Consider the following 16,749-nt stretch of genomic DNA (forward strand, 5'->3'; position numbering starts at 1 on the left):
TGAATCCAAATAGCAAAAATTCACAGTATTTCAAAGCAAAGATACAGTCTTAGCTACCTTAGGTTTCTAAAAAGCCAGGAAGGAACTATTCTAGATGAAACAACTAATGTCCAATTCTAAAAATTTAGCATCTTATAGTAAAAAAGCTAAAAGACACTAAGTGAATGTTTTTTGTCTTTTGAATTTACTTCTATTGGTAATAAAAATATGCTTGGTGCACATTGTGAAATAAAACATAATTGGTTTATGGATGTGAAATCATTCTGAGTAATGATGGTGGTGTTCAGGAAATGGATTGGGAAGTAGAGATGGAAGGAGGGGAAATGGAGACAAAATAGTTGGGAGAAACTAATTACAATAATCTTGGCGAGAAGTGATGGTGGCATGAACTAAAGTAGTAGCAATAAGGATATGATAAGGGGGCAGATTGGATAAATATTTAAAAAGTAGAAACATCAAGACTTAGCAATTAATTATATGTGAGTAGTGAATACAGAGGAATCTAGGAGGTTGACTAGGAATTTCTAACCTAGAGCTTGTGTTGGTTAACCATAATTTTTTCTCTCAGTGAATTTTTGCTTTAACATAGACACAGATGTGCTTCAAGAAGAATCTGTTCTTTCAGTGATCTCTTTTCCTCCAGGGAGAGCCTACTATTTCTGTGGCTGCTTACCTGAAAGCAAACACTTGCCCTTTCTGTATTGGTAGGTAGGAAGGTTATCTTTATCCAGGCAGAGCAATCTAGGTTACTCTCATACACAAAGGTTAAGACTGGAGTATCCAGCTTTCCTAGATGTATTAAGAAGCCTTGCAGTCTATATTGGGACACTCTCTGATCTGTATGACCCATAAATGGGCTTTCCAACATTCCCATCATCTTTTTTCTTGCTGTGAAGTATATCAATCAATCAAGACCTATGCTGTCACTTTATACAACCCTTTGCCTGAAGCTTCTATTATCTGCTTTATGCTTGTGACTTTGTCCATGGCTGTAACGAGTAATTGACTTTATTCCACAGCGGATGTTGTACATGATTCTGGCCTGTTGGGTTGCAAACCAAGAAGCCAGATAATATTCTTAGTGATTTTTAAAATATGGGTCTATATACAAGAATTAACCCTGTTTCTTTTCAGACTTTTCTAACTAGAAGGTAACTAAATGCAGGCATTCTAATTGTAAGCCCCACCAGGACCATGTGGAAGGGTAGTTTTCTAAAAGAAATGTCCAGAACTATTAGCAGAAGGGAGAAAACACACCGTGCAGATCATACAATTGTCCCCCATAACTCTATATATTTATATATTTCTTGAGCTTGGGGAAGTTTTCTATATTTAAACACTGCTTCTTTTCCATTTATGTTTGTTATATCTGTATTGTTTGTCTTTCATCTCTCCATCTTATCTTTTATTCTTTCTCTCTGTTTTTCCTTAGCATTTTGGGAGGATTTCTAAGCTTGCGCTGACATTACTGATTACTTTTTCTACAGTATCTATTTTGCTTTTTACTGGCTTCTTGCATTTTAAATTCTATCACCTGTTTAGTTTTAAAATATTTTACTCCATGTCTTATTATACAGTTTTATCATCTGTTAATACTCATAATCTTGTTTCTTTTTCAACTTTTATATAATTTTATCTTACTTTACATTAGTTAAATCAAAAATCTTAAAACACATTTTAAACGTGGTCATAGGTTACTTTTATATATTATTGAATTTATAATAAACATGTTTCTTTTCTGGAAACTGGGTGGAACCTAGGTGGTGTTTCTTGAATATAAGAGTGTCCAAATAACAATGTGAAATATAGATTAGACATCTGAGAAAAGTTCTTTTAGCTAACATCTGCTTTGAAGTGTTAGTAAAAAATTTCAAATATACTGTGATGGCAATACAAATGAGCAAATTAATCTCTAGTGATTGTGAAATTCATTTTAATGTTCATCAGGTTGATGAAGTCCTCCATGAGGACTTCTATTTTGTGTCATGCAGAAACTCATCCCATTGTGCTACAGTTGCTCTATTGTAATAGTGGGGCTTAACATCACTTTGAGCTCTCATCTCTTCACAGTGTTAGTTTTTACTTACCCTCTCCTTAGTGTGCAGCTCAAACTTCTCTGCTGCAGTTCAGTGCTGATTATTTATTATTATTATTATTATTATTATTATTATTGAGGTGGAGTTTCGCTCTGTCGCCCAGGCTGGAGTGCAGTGGCGTGATCTTGGCTCACTGCAACCTCTGCCTCCTGGGTTCAAGTGATTCTCTTGCCTCAGCCTCCTGAATAGCTGGGATTACAGGCCCATGCCACCACACCTGGCTAGTTTTTGTATTTTTAGTAGAGACAGGGTTTCACCATGTTGGTCAGGCTGGTTTCAAACTCCTGACCCCAAGTAATCCACCCACCTCAGCCTCACAAAGTACTGGGATTACAGGTGTGAGCTACCGCGCCTGGCCTCAGTGCTGTTTATTAACGGCAGCAGCAGGCCATCTGGAGTGGCTGCTGCCATCAGGCCAGCTGCAGCAGGGAGGCATGGCTGGGGCTGTGGGCTCCATGGAGCCAGGGGGAGCTGGGGACAAGTGGGAGCCCTGCCCCTTCCGAGTTGGGGCGGGAGCTCCCCGGGTGCTGCTGCAGCCACTCAAGCCATGGCTGCAGACCTGGGCATCCCTGTGCTGTTGGGGCCAGGAAGCAGGCAGGAGCCCCGCCCTCCTGGGTACAGCTGCAGCCTCCCAAACTGCAGCTGTGGACCCAGGCATCTCCGCACTCTTGGGGACGCAGAAAGTACCCCCCAACCCTCACTCTCCTGACAGGTTCTGAAGTGTTTGCTTCTGCTATCTGGCTTCTCCCTGCTGTCGGTGCCTGCTCCAATCTCAGAGCAAAGCTGTGGTTGAGCCTGGGTGCTGTGGCAGCCTGGCCAAGTGTGCACATGCTTGGGGCAGTGCTTACACACTGGTCCCTTGCCACCTCAGCTCCCTCTGAACTTTTGGTGCCAACAAGCATAGAAGGGAATCTGAGGGGGGCTGAGGGCAGCTAGGTGCTGGCCTGCAGGTACCCCTTCATACTTATAGCCTGGGCACCATGAACAGCAGCAGGAGGCAGACAGTTGCCTGAGCAGAAGGGGGCAGGTCCCTGGTGACTCCCTACCTTCAGGCCAGACTGCCAGTCCCACCGACTGGAGTGGGAACTTGTGGTACCTTTTCTGGGCATGCCTGTGGCTGCCCATGGACCAATCACACTCACTTCCTCTACCCTGAAGCCCATAAAAGCCCTGGGCTTTTGTAAGCTCAGCCAGTGCTGAGCAGACATGGGGATAACCAGCTGTAGAGAGGATCAAAGTACTCTAGGGCCCTCTCTCTGTTGACAGCTGTAGAGACATTGGGATGACCATCTGCAGAGAGGAGCAACTCACTCTAGGGCTTCCTCTCTGCTGAGAGCTGCAGAGTTGATGGGATGACCAGTTGCAAAGAGGGGCTGCCCTTTCTGCTGATAGCTGAACACTTGTCAAGATGACTTTCCTAGTACAGAGGAGCTACCCTCTCTGCTAGGAGCTGAACACTTGTCAGAACACCCTGGCTGTGGAAAGGAGCTGCTCCCTGTGGGTTTCCTCTGAGCTGTTCTATCACTTAAGAAGCTCCTCTTTGTCTTGCTCACCCTCCACTTGTCTGCATACCTCATTCTTCCTGGTCGCAGGACAAGAACCTGGGACCCACAGAATTTGGGACCCCAGAATGGCGAGGCTAAAAGAGCTATAACACAAACAGGGCTGAGACATGCCCCTTGCTCGCCATGTTGCAGGCAAAGAGAAGGAAACTGTGGCCCTTCAGGTCACCTAGACTTAAGAGCTCCCCAAGCCAGGGCTGTGATTCCCTCTTTGGGACCCTGAGGTTCCTCGCATATCAAAGCTTCCGAGTGCCACTGTGTTCTCAGTGCCAGCTGTGGAAGCTGCTTGCAGTGTTCCTGGTCCAGCCATAGCCTCGCAGAGAGCTGATGCCCGTGCCAGCACCTGGAGCTGCCTGCCCTGCTGTAGCAGCCAGCATGTCTGACTGTGCACAGTGGCCAGACCCCATGCTCACTCGCACTCTCTTCTCAGTTCCACACCTGACTTGCCCTTAGCAGGCATGGGACCCAGGCCAGTAGCATGAGCTGAGTGCAGCCTGCTAGGGCGGGTAGGCAAAATGAGCCCAGTGGGCCAGAGCAAAACTTGGGCAAAGGTACCACTGGCCACAGAGGTTTCTGGTCAGAAAAATGACACCCCAAAGATCCTGTAACATTATATGTACATGCATATTCCATGATTCAAGTCCTCTTGTTTTAAACAATGTTCACCATTTTGTACCCTCACTAAACATCTTCCATCCTGATTAATGGAACAGCTTTCCATTAATTAAAAAAAAATTACCCTCATCTTCTACTGGGAATCCTAGTTCCTTGACTCTTTCCATTCAGACTCGACTGCTCTCAAGATCTTGCAGTTTAAATAGAATTAATAAGGGTAACTTGGTGTCATTCCTTTCCCTTGCCTTTTCTGTCAGAGGGCAGACTTGCTTTGTTAAAACATGATGAGCTTATGCCTTGGGATCACAGTATGTTTCTATTTGGCAGGTAGTATGTAGCCTTCACAGAACCTGGGACAGACTGGGCACGTAAAATTGCCCAATGGACTCATTGACTATTTGATGACATTTACGTCAAGTGTTTACTACGGTCAAATTGTAAAATATGATCTTTTAGCTAATGTTCACAAGTTACGTGACTTCATGTTATCTACAACATAGGAAATTGAAAATAGATTTTTAAATGTCTACATATAAACTTGCCACTAAATCTAGTGACTTCGAATATTTTATTTTTAGGGTTTTTAGAACATGTATATTTCAGGTTTTTGCCTGCTAATCACCCTTCTCCTATTTTCTTTAACAGATTACCAAAATTGAAAATATTAATCATTTGTGTGAGTTGAGAGTTTTAAATCTTGCCAGGAACTTTTTAAGTCATGTTGATAATCTTAATGGGCTGGATTCACTAACTGAACTTAACTTGCGACACAATCAAATCACTTTCGTGGTGAGTATTAAAATGGAGTTGATATGTACTTTGTGGCTTTCTTTCAAGGAATTGAAACAAATGTTGTAATATGGCTTTCTGCAAAGTAAGAATCTACGGTTATTTAGTTTTTTTCTGAATTAAATTGTGGATGTAATTATTAAGCTCTGTAATATGTTGATTTGGGAGGTATTGAGGTATTTTCCATTTTAAAGAATAAATATAATGTTAGAAACACAACAGAAGTGTTATCACTAAATGAATCATTTGGTGTAAATGAGTAGTAAACCCTCTTCTGTTTTGTCATGGGTATAGAATTAATAAGAAAGAAGGTTATTTGTGACTGAAAGTTGAGAAATTATTGTACCAAGAGGGAAAAGGCACAGAGAGGAGAGATTGAGAGTTGTGAAGATACACATACTGTATGCTTTGCAGTTTTTAAAGAGGAGCTTGGTATGGTGGGAAAAGCATTGCACAGGGCATCAGAGGCCTAGTTATGGTCTTAGCTTCATCTCTCCTTAGCTGTGTGACCTTGGGTAAATCACAACTCTCTTGGCCTCAGTTTAGCTTTTTCTAAAATGAGGACATTGGACCAGTTTGACTCTAGGGTGTTTTTTGGTTTATTGACTCTGAAAAAAGACATGAAGATGGTAGAGAACTGGCATGTGAGCAGGAGGAAAAAGAGTTCGATTGTGGGGGGCAAAACTACACAAAAGGGGATTCTGGAACTCTGAGATGAACTTTGTCAAATTTATGATTTTGCTGAAGGTCAGCAACTAAATAGAAGCTTGATGCTGAGATATTTTGTATTCGTACATATGTGAAGAGCATTAGAAATATAACTCTTCTGCTTTGTGATATGATACAGCTAATGAGGAACATTATTTGCTCTTTTAAGAAGTTTCCTTTGTTTAAATGCTATAGAAAAACTGCTTTAAGTTCTCTCTGGTATCATTTATGCACTTTGAAAGACACAATATAACTCTTAACTGTTTCAATACCTTGATTTCCCTTGTAAAGAACTAAGTGTACTATAAATGGTACACTTGAAAAGGCTGGGGGACAGAGGATACCTTATTTATAGGTCTCATCGTACAGATTGGTTTTATTTTGAAGGTTTCCCAGAAAATATGAGTCAGGTAATACTCATCTCTTCTAGAAGGTTAGGATAATTTTAGCATGCTATCCAAGACACAGATTTATTCAAGAACTTCTAAATTCTGTCAAGCCCTTCCCAGATTACATATAATACTGGAACTGGACTGTTTATTTAGAAGACATTCAGATTGGGTTAACCTGTTATGTTGCTAAATCTCCAAGAACTGCTCAGTCAGGACTTCGTTTGTCCTTAGGACCTTGGGTCTGGTAAGATTCCAAAAAGCTTTGTTAGAGTAGGGAACAGGAATCTATTGGCCCTAGCATATTCCTGCCTATATTTTGGCTTTCATTTGGAAAGTGCATAATGCATATTCAGGAAATTGCTTACTGAATTTCCCGTTGAGTATTATGTTTAATCATTACTGTTATAGTTTAGGCAGCAGTAAACAACTTATGGAAGAGGAAATTGTGTTAATTTCTAAAAGTTAAAAAGACAGTAGTAAGTATCATGCATATTAATTACAGTCAATTGTGAAATTTGCTATATATCAAATTTACTATATCCATATATTGTGAAATATATGGATAAATAAACTTCATCCAACTCATTTCTTTTTCAAAGCATCTCTTTTTTAAAAGATTCAAGGGACTTTAAAATCTGAGAATACTTTTCTTCCATCATTTTTTTCTCCAGTATCAGTTACCACACTTATTCTTTTTGCTTTTTTTTCTTTCATGGTTTTGATTTTCCTCAGTAGCTGGTAATCTTTAAATGAAGGACCATGTTAAGGAGTATCTGGGTATCCTGTGCAGTTCTTTTTAACCATAAGATCTCACTCTAGAATAATCACTAGATTTGTGTAAGTTCTTGAATCCCACACATTTGTGAGCTTCCCTTTAGGGTAAGTGAAAGGGAAAGTCACTCAGTGACTGCCAAAATAAGACTTTACTTTCAGGGGTAGAAAGACTTTGTTTTCATTTGTGCCAGGTGAAACTGCCATTTCTTTTTTCCCTCTGATTCTTATGTACAGGTGGTTAATAATCTCTATAGATAAAACACCCACGCTTTCCACCCTTTTTTGACAAATACTCTATTTTGTTTGGAGAACAGTTCCTTAGGCTCTAGCTGAGGATTTCTTTAGCCAGATGCTCTGTACATGTTTATGTTCATGACAGAAGTGGGAGTGGGTGGGTTTGTTGGTATTCCAAAAATAGCTGTTGAGTAGACAGATCTTTGATTATACACTACTTGATTCAGCACAGTTCACCGTAGTCCATGCTTGCTCATTGTATGCACTGACCCAGCATGGAGTAAGATGGCATTCAGTCAGAAAGAATTGCTGGCTTTGAGTGCGGCATCTCTCTTGCAGTTCTGAGCTGCAGTTCTCTCTGCTCAGGGTTATCTCAGTAAGATCCCATCAGCTTTTCAGCTGCTTGAACTTCATCAGAAGTGTTGGTCAGTTGATGATAACTCTTTTGTTAGGATTTTCATGAAGGTACTCATTTGTGTGTATTTTTATTGCTTCACCCATTGAATCTTGGAAAGAAGGTGAAACAAATGCAACCTACTTACCATCTTGAACAGACACCTTCTCTGATGTTTTTGATGTAGAAAAGTTATTGCTTGTTTGTTTATTTACCAATCTTTGTTTTTGAAATTTTATAAATTTCAAACCAAGTATTTTTAGTTTGTATGGCATCTTTCTCTTTAAAAATTATGAAGTGTCTTATATCCAAAAGACAGGCAATAGCAAATGCTGGCAGGAATGTGGAGAAAAGGGAACCCTTGTACATTGTTGGTGGGAATGTAAATTAGTACAACCACTGTGGAAAACAGTTTGGAGGTTCCTAAAAAAACTAAAAATTTAGCTACCATATGATCCAGCCGTCCTACTGTTGGGTATATTTCCAAAAGAAAGGAAGTCAGGACATGGAAGAGATATCTGCATCCCTGTGTTTGTTGCAGCACTGTTTACAATAGCTAAGATTTGGGAACAACCTAAGTGTCCATTAACAGATGAATGGATAAAGAAAATATGGTACATATACACAGTGGAGTAGTATTCAGCCATAAAAAAGGATGAGATCCAGTCATTTGCAACAACGTGAATGAACTGGAGATCACATTAAGCGAAATAAGCCAGGAATGGAAAAACACATATCGCATGTTCTCACTTATTTGTGGGATCTAAAAATCAAATCAATTGAACTCATAGACATAGAGAGTAGGAGGATGGTTATCAGAGGCTGAGAAGGGTAGTGGGGGGTTGAGGGGAGGTGGAGATGGTTAATGGGTACAAAAAAATAGAAAGAATCAATGAAACCTACCATTTGATAGCACAATAGGGTGACTATAGTCAATAATAAATTAATTGTATATTTTAAAATAATGTAAGTGGATTGTTTGTAATTCAAAAGATAAATGCTTGAGGGGATGGATACGCCGTTGTCCATGATGTGCTTATTACACATTGCATGCCTGTATCAAAACAGCTCATGTACCCCATAAATACCTATACCTACTATGTACCCACAAAAATTTAAAATTAATAATAAAAAGTTTTAAAGCAAAAAATTAATAAAACTCAAAAAAACCTGAAACATTTCAGATATCCCCAAAATGTACCCATAAAAATTTAAAATTAATAATAAAAAATTTTAAAGCAAAAAATTAATAAAACTCAAAATAACCTGAAACATTTCAGATATCCCCAAAATAATAGGAACTAATATTACCAACATTTGTATATGTCTTTTATTTTATCTGTTTCTGTCTGAAGTTTTGTGTTGGATATTTCATATATTAGTTTTCAGTCTTTTAAATTTTCTCATAAAAGCATTTAAGCCTATAAATTTCCCTCTAAAAATCACTTCAGCTTCTTCCCATAAGTCTTGAAATTTAGTATTTTTCTTATTATTTAGTTCTAAACATTTTCTAAGTTCCATGTTTTACTGTGATTTCTTTTTTGATCCATGTGTTATTTAGAAGTACACCTTAACATTTTGAAATGTATGGATTTTTTATTCTATGGCCATTCTTTTCTAATTTAATTGCATTGTGACCAGTAAATGTAGATTATGTGTAATTGGTACTTTAAAGTTTGCTGAGGTTTTTATTTACTTATTTATTGCCTGGTATGTGGTCAGTATCTATAGTTGATGCTTACTATCAATGTATTTGTCTAGTATTTGTCAGTATTTTGAAGCTACGTTTCTAGAAGCATATAAGTTTAAAATTAATATATCTTCTTGGTAATTGTTCCTTTTATTGTTATGTATTAACTCTCTTTGTTACTAACTCCTTCATTAAGCAAGTATTTTATGAGCATGGGCTATATGCCAGGCATTGTTCTAGGTAGTTGGGATATAACAGGACACTAATAATACTTATTACCTTAATGTTTATTTAATGTTAATACCAGGCTTTTCTGGTTATTTTTCTTTGGTATATCTTTTTTATTTCCTAACCTTTTTAGAAAAATTTTTAATTTGATATAATTTCAGAAAATGTTGTAATAATAGTATAAAGAATTCCCAGTACAAAATGCACCCGGATTCTCTAAATGATAACATTTTGCTACATCTGCTTTATCTTCTCTCTTGCTTACTTTCTCCCTTTTTCCTTCTCCATGTATCAGTTAATATATACTTTTTTTCAACCATTTAAGAGTAAGTTGCTGGCATAATGCCTCTTTATTGCCACATACTTCGGTATGTATTTCCTAAAAACAAGGAATTGTCTTATAACAACAGTACCACTATCAAACTCAGGAAATTAACATTGATATGATGCCATTTATCTAATCTATAGATCTTATTTGGATTTTGCCATTTGTCCCAATAATGTTCTTTATAGCAAAAGAAAATACAAGATCATGCATTGCATTCAGTTGTTATATCTCCTTAGTCTTCTTTAATCTAGAAGAGTCTTTTTTTGTATCTCATGACATTGACATTTGTGAAGAGTATGGCAGGAATGTCAGAGAAAAGGTGCTGAGTTTTTTTCAGTGTATATGAAGTATGTATTCTTTAACTTCCAACCTTTTTCTTATAAAGAATGCATAGCCCCCTTTTTAAATATATAGTCTGAGAATCTGTCTTATTACCAGAGACTTTAGTCTATTGTACTAATTGTAATTACTGATATGTTTAGATTTTTTACTTAGGTGTTATTTCATGCTTCCTATTTGTTATGTTTTCCCTATGTTTTTATTTTCTTCTGTCTTATTTTGGGCTGATAGTGTTTTCTCTGTTCTTTCTTATTCAGTTTAATGCTCACTCTTAGCATTTTAAAATATACACTTGACTTAAATCACAGAGTTAATACACATCTCTACCCTCTTATCAGATAAGGACCTTAGAATCATTTAATACAGTAACCTTTCCATTTTACATGTTTTTGTTGCCTAGTATTTTCTTTTTATTCTTTTACCCCCAAAATTAGACATTTTAATTGCTATTGTTTCCAGTCAGTGCTTATTTGGATTTGCCCACATGCTTGTTTGGGTTCACCACTCCTTTCTGCATCTCTGTCTATCCTTCTTCCCAAAATATATCATTTAGAAAAAGTTTCCTTGAGATAACTCTGAAGTCTCTCAGTTTTTGTTTATCAAAAAATGAGTTTATTTTGCTTTTATTCATGATTGATGGTTTGACTTGACTGACAGTTATTTTTTTCCCAGATGTTTGAATATCATATTCCATTGCCTTTGAGCTTCTGTTATTGTCATTAAAATGTCTACTATCATTTGTGTGTGTCTAGGGTATCTTCTTTTCCTTCCTCTGGTTGCCTTTAAGATTGTAAGATTTCTTTTTGAAGTCCTTCAGATTTATTATGATATGTTTAGGTGTGGAACTATCTTATTTTATTAATTTGAAACAGACATTTTCCATATTCCAACTCTGAAATCTAGATATGTCTTACAATCTATAGCATGCTTAAATCAATGTTATACAGGCTACAGCAATTTCATTGCCTAAATATATGTGGACTTGGTTATGCTGTTTGTACTATTGTCATTTCAGTTGTTGGTACTGTATGTTTTGAGTTTAATCACTGTTCAAAATGCATTTTAAAATATTACACCATGATTTGGCATTGAAATGAAACATTCTATTCAAAAAGTTATGGAAATAGGGCAGCAAAGACATTAAGTTTAATATTAGTGAGACAAATTATTTTTCATTGGAAGAATGGCTGCAATTCTACCTTCTCTTGCTAATTAACAATCAAATACTTTAAAAGGAAGATAGCCATGTATTACTGAAGCTGTATTACATTTGTTACTGAGATAGATTCAGAGAGATTTTGCCTATCATGTGTCAAGCAATGCAACTGAAGGCAGAAGAAATTGAGGAAACCCCTTGGAATAGATGAAAGAAATTTCAAAATAACAAGAAGCTGTGTGAACAATTCATGTTGGTGCTTTCTTTATCTTATAGTATCAAAACATACAGAATGGGTATCAGTATTTGGAAGAAAATCCCATATACAATAATGGAACACACTTTTAGGATATACTGCATCATCAATGTTCTTAATGGCATAGAAGACAATATTGTGTGAAAAGCATGGACATTATTAGTTGAAAAGTGATTGAGAAGTTTAAATCTAAATATGAAGACTTTTCCTTCATACTTTATTGAGGGATAATTTAGGTACAATAAAATACACAATCAACTGTACAGTTCAATAGCTTCTATTTAATCTGAGTAATTTCATGTGACTGATATTTCTATCACCTCAGAAAGTTTCCTTGTGCCTCTTTCTAGTCAGTACCCTCCCCTGTCCCACAGGTATTCTGACTTCTATCCCTGTGGATTAATTTTGCCTGTTTTTGAGAAGTACATATATAAAGATTATGTACTCTTTTGTATATTCAACATAATATCTTGATATTCATCCATTTTGTTGTGCATATCAGTAGTTTAAAAAATTACTGAGCTGTATTCCATTGTTGAAATATACAATTTGCTTATTCATTTTTCTGTTCACAGGCACATTGGTTATTTCCAATTTTTGGCTCTTACAAATAAAGCTGCTGTGGATATTCTTGCAGTTTTTAAAAATTATTTATTTATTTAGAGATAGGGTCTCATTATGTTGCCCAGGCTCGTTTTGAACTCCTGGGCTCAACTGATCCTCCTGCCTCAGTCTCCCAAAGTTCTGGAATTACAGGCATGAGCCACCAAACATGGCCATAGTTTTAAGTTTACATATATATTTTGGTGGACAAATGCTCTCATTTCTCTTAGGTAAATATGTAGGAGTGTTATTACTGAGCCATAGGGTAGGTGGATGTCTAAATTTATTAGAAACTACCAGTTTTTTTGTTTTTTATTTTTTATTTTTATTATACTTTAAGTTTTAGGGTACATGTGCACAACGTGTAGGTTAGTTACATATGTATACATGTGCCATGTTGGTGTGCTGCACCCATTAACTTGTCATTTAATATTAGGTATATCTCCTAATGCTATCCCTACCCCTTCCCCCCACCCCACAACAGGCCCTGGTGTGTGATGTTCCCCTTCCTGTGTCCATGTGTTCTCATTGCTCAATTCCCACCTATGAGTGAGAACATGCGGTGTTTGGTTTTTTGTCCTTGAGATAGTTTGCAGAGAATGATGGTTTAAATTTTTGCAATCTACTCATCTGACAAAGGGCTAATATCCAGAATCTACAAAGAACTCAAACAAATTTACAAGGAAAAAACAAACAACGCCACCAAAAATTGGGCAAAGGATATGAACAGACACTTCTCAAAAGAAGACATTTATGCAGCCAACAGACACATGAAAAAATGCTCATCATCACTGGCCATCAGAGAAATGCAAATCAAAACCACAATGAGATACCATCTCACACCAGTTAGAATGGCGATCATTAAAAAGTCAGGAAACAACAGGTGCTGGAGAGGATGTGGAGAAACTACCAGTTTTATGAAGTGATTATACCATTTTATACTCCCAGCAATAATAGAGAGTTCTCATTGCTCAATATCCTTGCCAAAGTTTGTCAGTCTTTATAATTTTAGCAATTCTGTGATTCTCATTGTGCTTTTAATTTGCATTTTCTTTATTACTAATGATGCTGAACATCTTTTCAAGCATCTTTTCATCTTTTATGAAGTATCAGTTCAAATCTGTTAACCTGTTTGAAAAAATTAGGTTATCTTTTTATCATTCTAGATGCAGGTCCTTTGTTTGATATATATATATATTGAGTGTATTCTCTCCATGTAAAAAGGCTTGCCTTTTTACTCTCTTAACAGTGTTTTTGATGTGTAGAAACTTCTAATTTTAGTGAAGCTCAGTTTAGCAATTTGTTTTTGTTAGTTGTTATTATCTTTTGTGTTCTGAGAAATCTTTGCCTGTCCCAATATCATGACTATGTTCACCTACATTTTCCTCCAGAAGGTTTATAGTTTTACCTTTCTATTTAGATGTGTGATTCATTTTTATTTTCATTTATTTGTTTATTTATTTGAGACAGAGTTTCGCTCTGTTGCCCAGGTTGGAGTGCAGTGGCTCGAACATAGCACACTGCAGCCTTGACCTCCTGGGCTGAAGCAATCCTCCCACCTCAGCCTTCCATGTAGCTGGGACTACAGGCACATGCCACCACACCTGGCTAATTTTTTTATTTTTTGTAGAGATGGGGTCTTGCCATGTTGCCTAGGCTGGTCTCAAACACCTGGGCTCAAGTGATCCTCCCATCTTGGCCTCCTACAGTGTCAGAGTTTACAGGCATGAGCCACCATGCCCAGCCTGTCATCCATTTTTAATTAAGTTTGTGTATGCTGTGAGGTAGGGGATCATAGTTCATTTTTCCCACATAGGGATGTCTATTTTCTTCATTATCTTTTATTAAAAAAACTTGCTTTCCCCACTGCATTAAACTGTTGTCTTTGTTGAAATCGAGTACTAATCAAATGGATCTTTTTTCTGGACCCTCTATTCTGTTCCATCTATTCGTCTACTTACTATATACCAGATCCAGTCACATCTTTAGGCTCCACTTTTAGTTCTAGCTCTTTTGCCCTTTCTACCGCATCTATATAGTAAGTAGAGATATTCTGGAAGTTCAACAAATTTATTTTGTGTAACTTACTTTTTATGTATGCATAAAAACGATATTCAGTAAAAAAAATCTGGTTAAGTAAGTCTAAAAGAGCTCTTTCAGTAATAAACACAAATTTTATGTGATATATTATTCTACTATAAGTTAATTTTAAGTTTATTTTCCCCAAGTGCTGAATAAAATAGTTGTAAGATAATATTAGATTTAATAAAATGTGGTAATTTTATTAGCATACCTAATATTTGTGTTTCCTAAATCTGCAGATTCATAACTTTCATTTATTTATTTATTTATTTATTTATTTTCTTTTATTTATTTATTTATTTTTGAAACAGAGTTTCACTCTTGTTGCCTATGCTGGAGTGCAATTGCAGTCTTGGCTCACTGCAAGCTCCACCGCCTGGGTTCAAGTAATTCTCCTGCCTCAGCCTCCCGAGTAGCTGGGATTACAGATGTGCACTACCATGCCTGGCTAATTTTGTATTTTTAGTAGAAATGGGGTTTCACCACATTGGTCAGGCTGGTCTCGAACTCCTGATCTCAAATGATCCACCCGCCTTGGCCTCCCAAAGTATTGGGATTACAGGCATGAGCCCCCGTGCCTGGCACATATCTTTCATTTATTATGGGAACATTCTGAGTCTTTATATTTTCAAATATTGCACTTCCATTTTATCTCTTTCTACTTCTTAAACACCTACTAGATATAGTATGGACCTTTTCGTTCTATTCTTTGTTTCTGTAATTTTCATCATTCTTATTTCTTTCTGCTTCATTTCTTCATTCTTATCACTTATCTGGTTCTACCTTTGAATTCACTAACTTTATCCTCAATTTATCTAATTTGATTTTCAGTCCATCCATTGAGTTTTTAAAAATGACCGTAGTTTTTTCTTTGTAGAAGTTCTACATGAATTTTTTTCATAAATGCCCAGATGTCTTTATTTCTAATGCAGGTATACCTTAGAGATACTGTGGGTTCAGTTCCAGAGCACCACAATAAAGCAAATGTAGGAATAAATGTAGGAATGAGTTACATGAAGTTTTTAGTTTCCCAGTACATATAAAAGTTATGTTTACACTATACTGTAGTCTATTAAATGTGCTATAGCATTATGTCTAAAAAAACTATGTACATACCTTAATTCAAAAATACTTTAGTAATAAAAAATGCTAATGATCATCTGATCTTTCAGCAAGTTGTAGTCTTTTTGCTGGTGGAGGGAGGGTCTTGCCGTGATGTTAATGGCTGCTGACAGATCAAGGTGATGGTTGCTGAAGGTTGGGATGGCTGTGGCGTAAAACTCAGACAAAAATGAAGTTTGCCTCATTCACCCTTCTTTTCATGAAAGATTTCTCTGTAGCATGAGATACTGTTTGATAGCATTTTACTTACAGTAAGACTTCTTTCAGAATTGAAATCCGTCCTCTCAAACCCTGCTGGTGCTTTATCAACTAAGGTAATGTGATATTCTAAATTGTTTGTTGTCATTTCAGCAATGTTCATAGCATCTTTTCACCAGGAGCAGTTTCCATCTTAAGAAACTATTTTCTTTCCTCATCCGTAAGAAGTGACTCCTCATCTATTCAAGTTTGGTCATGAGATTGCAGCGATTCAGTCACATCTTTAGGCTCCACTTTTAGTTCTAGTTCTTTTGCCCTTTCTGCCACATCTGTAGTTCCTTCCTTCACTGAAGTCTTGAACCCCTCAAAGTCATCCATGAGGGTTGGGATCAACTTCCTCCAAACTCCTGTTAATGTTGATATTTTGACCTCCTCCCATGAATCATGAATGTTCTTAATAGCATCTAGAATGGTCAATTCTTTCTAGAAAGTTTTCAGTCTACTTTGCCCAGATCCAGTAGAGGAATCACTATTTAAGGCAGCTAAAGCCTTATGAAATGTATATCTTAAATAATAATCCTTGAAAGTCGATATTACTCCTTGCTCCATGGACTGCAGAATGGATGTTGTGTTAGCAGGCATGAAAACAACATTAATCTCCTACATCTCCATCTGGGCTCTTGGGTGACCAAGTGCATTGTTAATGAGCAGTAATATTTTGAAAGGAAAATTTTTTCCTGAGCAGATCTCAATGGCGGGCTTAAAATATTCAGTAAACCATGCTGCAGACAGATATACTGTCATCAGCATACAACTTTGTTGTTCTGTTTATAGAGCACAGGCACAGTAGATTTAGCACAATTCTTAAGGGCCATAGGATTTTCACAATGGCAGAGGAGCATTGGCTTCATCTTAATGTCAACAACTTTGTTAGCTCCTAACGAGAGAGTCAGCATGTGTTTTGAAGCTTTGAAGTTAGTTATTGACTTCTCCTCTCCATCTATAAAAGTCCTAGATGGTATCTTCTTCCAATAGAAGGCTGTTTCTCTATACTGAAAATCTGTTGTTTAGGGTAGTCACCTTCATCAGTTATCTTAGCTGGATTATCTAGGTAACTTGCTGCAGCTTTGACATCAGCACTTGCTGCTACTTCACCTTGCACTTTTATGTTCTGGAGATGGCT

The 16,749-nt window shown here is 37.0% G+C and overlaps 1 protein-coding gene across 4 annotated transcripts in view; it reads left to right on the forward strand.

Moving 5' to 3' along the window:
• LRRC49 (leucine rich repeat containing 49) overlaps positions 1-16,749 on the forward strand; it is a 198,132-nt gene that overhangs the window by 62,021 nt on the left and 119,362 nt on the right. For all 4 annotated transcript variants that reach the window (XM_063698671.1, XM_031002242.3, XM_055363653.2 and 1 more), the window contains one exon: positions 4,919-5,062. In XM_063698671.1, coding sequence (XP_063554741.1) covers positions 4,919-5,062 — 144 coding nt within the window. The remainder of the gene's footprint in view (positions 1-4,918; positions 5,063-16,749) is intronic.

The sequence above is a fragment of the Gorilla gorilla genome, chromosome 16, assembly GCF_029281585.2.
Source record: "Gorilla gorilla gorilla isolate KB3781 chromosome 16, NHGRI_mGorGor1-v2.1_pri, whole genome shotgun sequence".
Classification (NCBI taxonomy): Eukaryota; Metazoa; Chordata; class Mammalia; order Primates; family Hominidae; genus Gorilla; species Gorilla gorilla.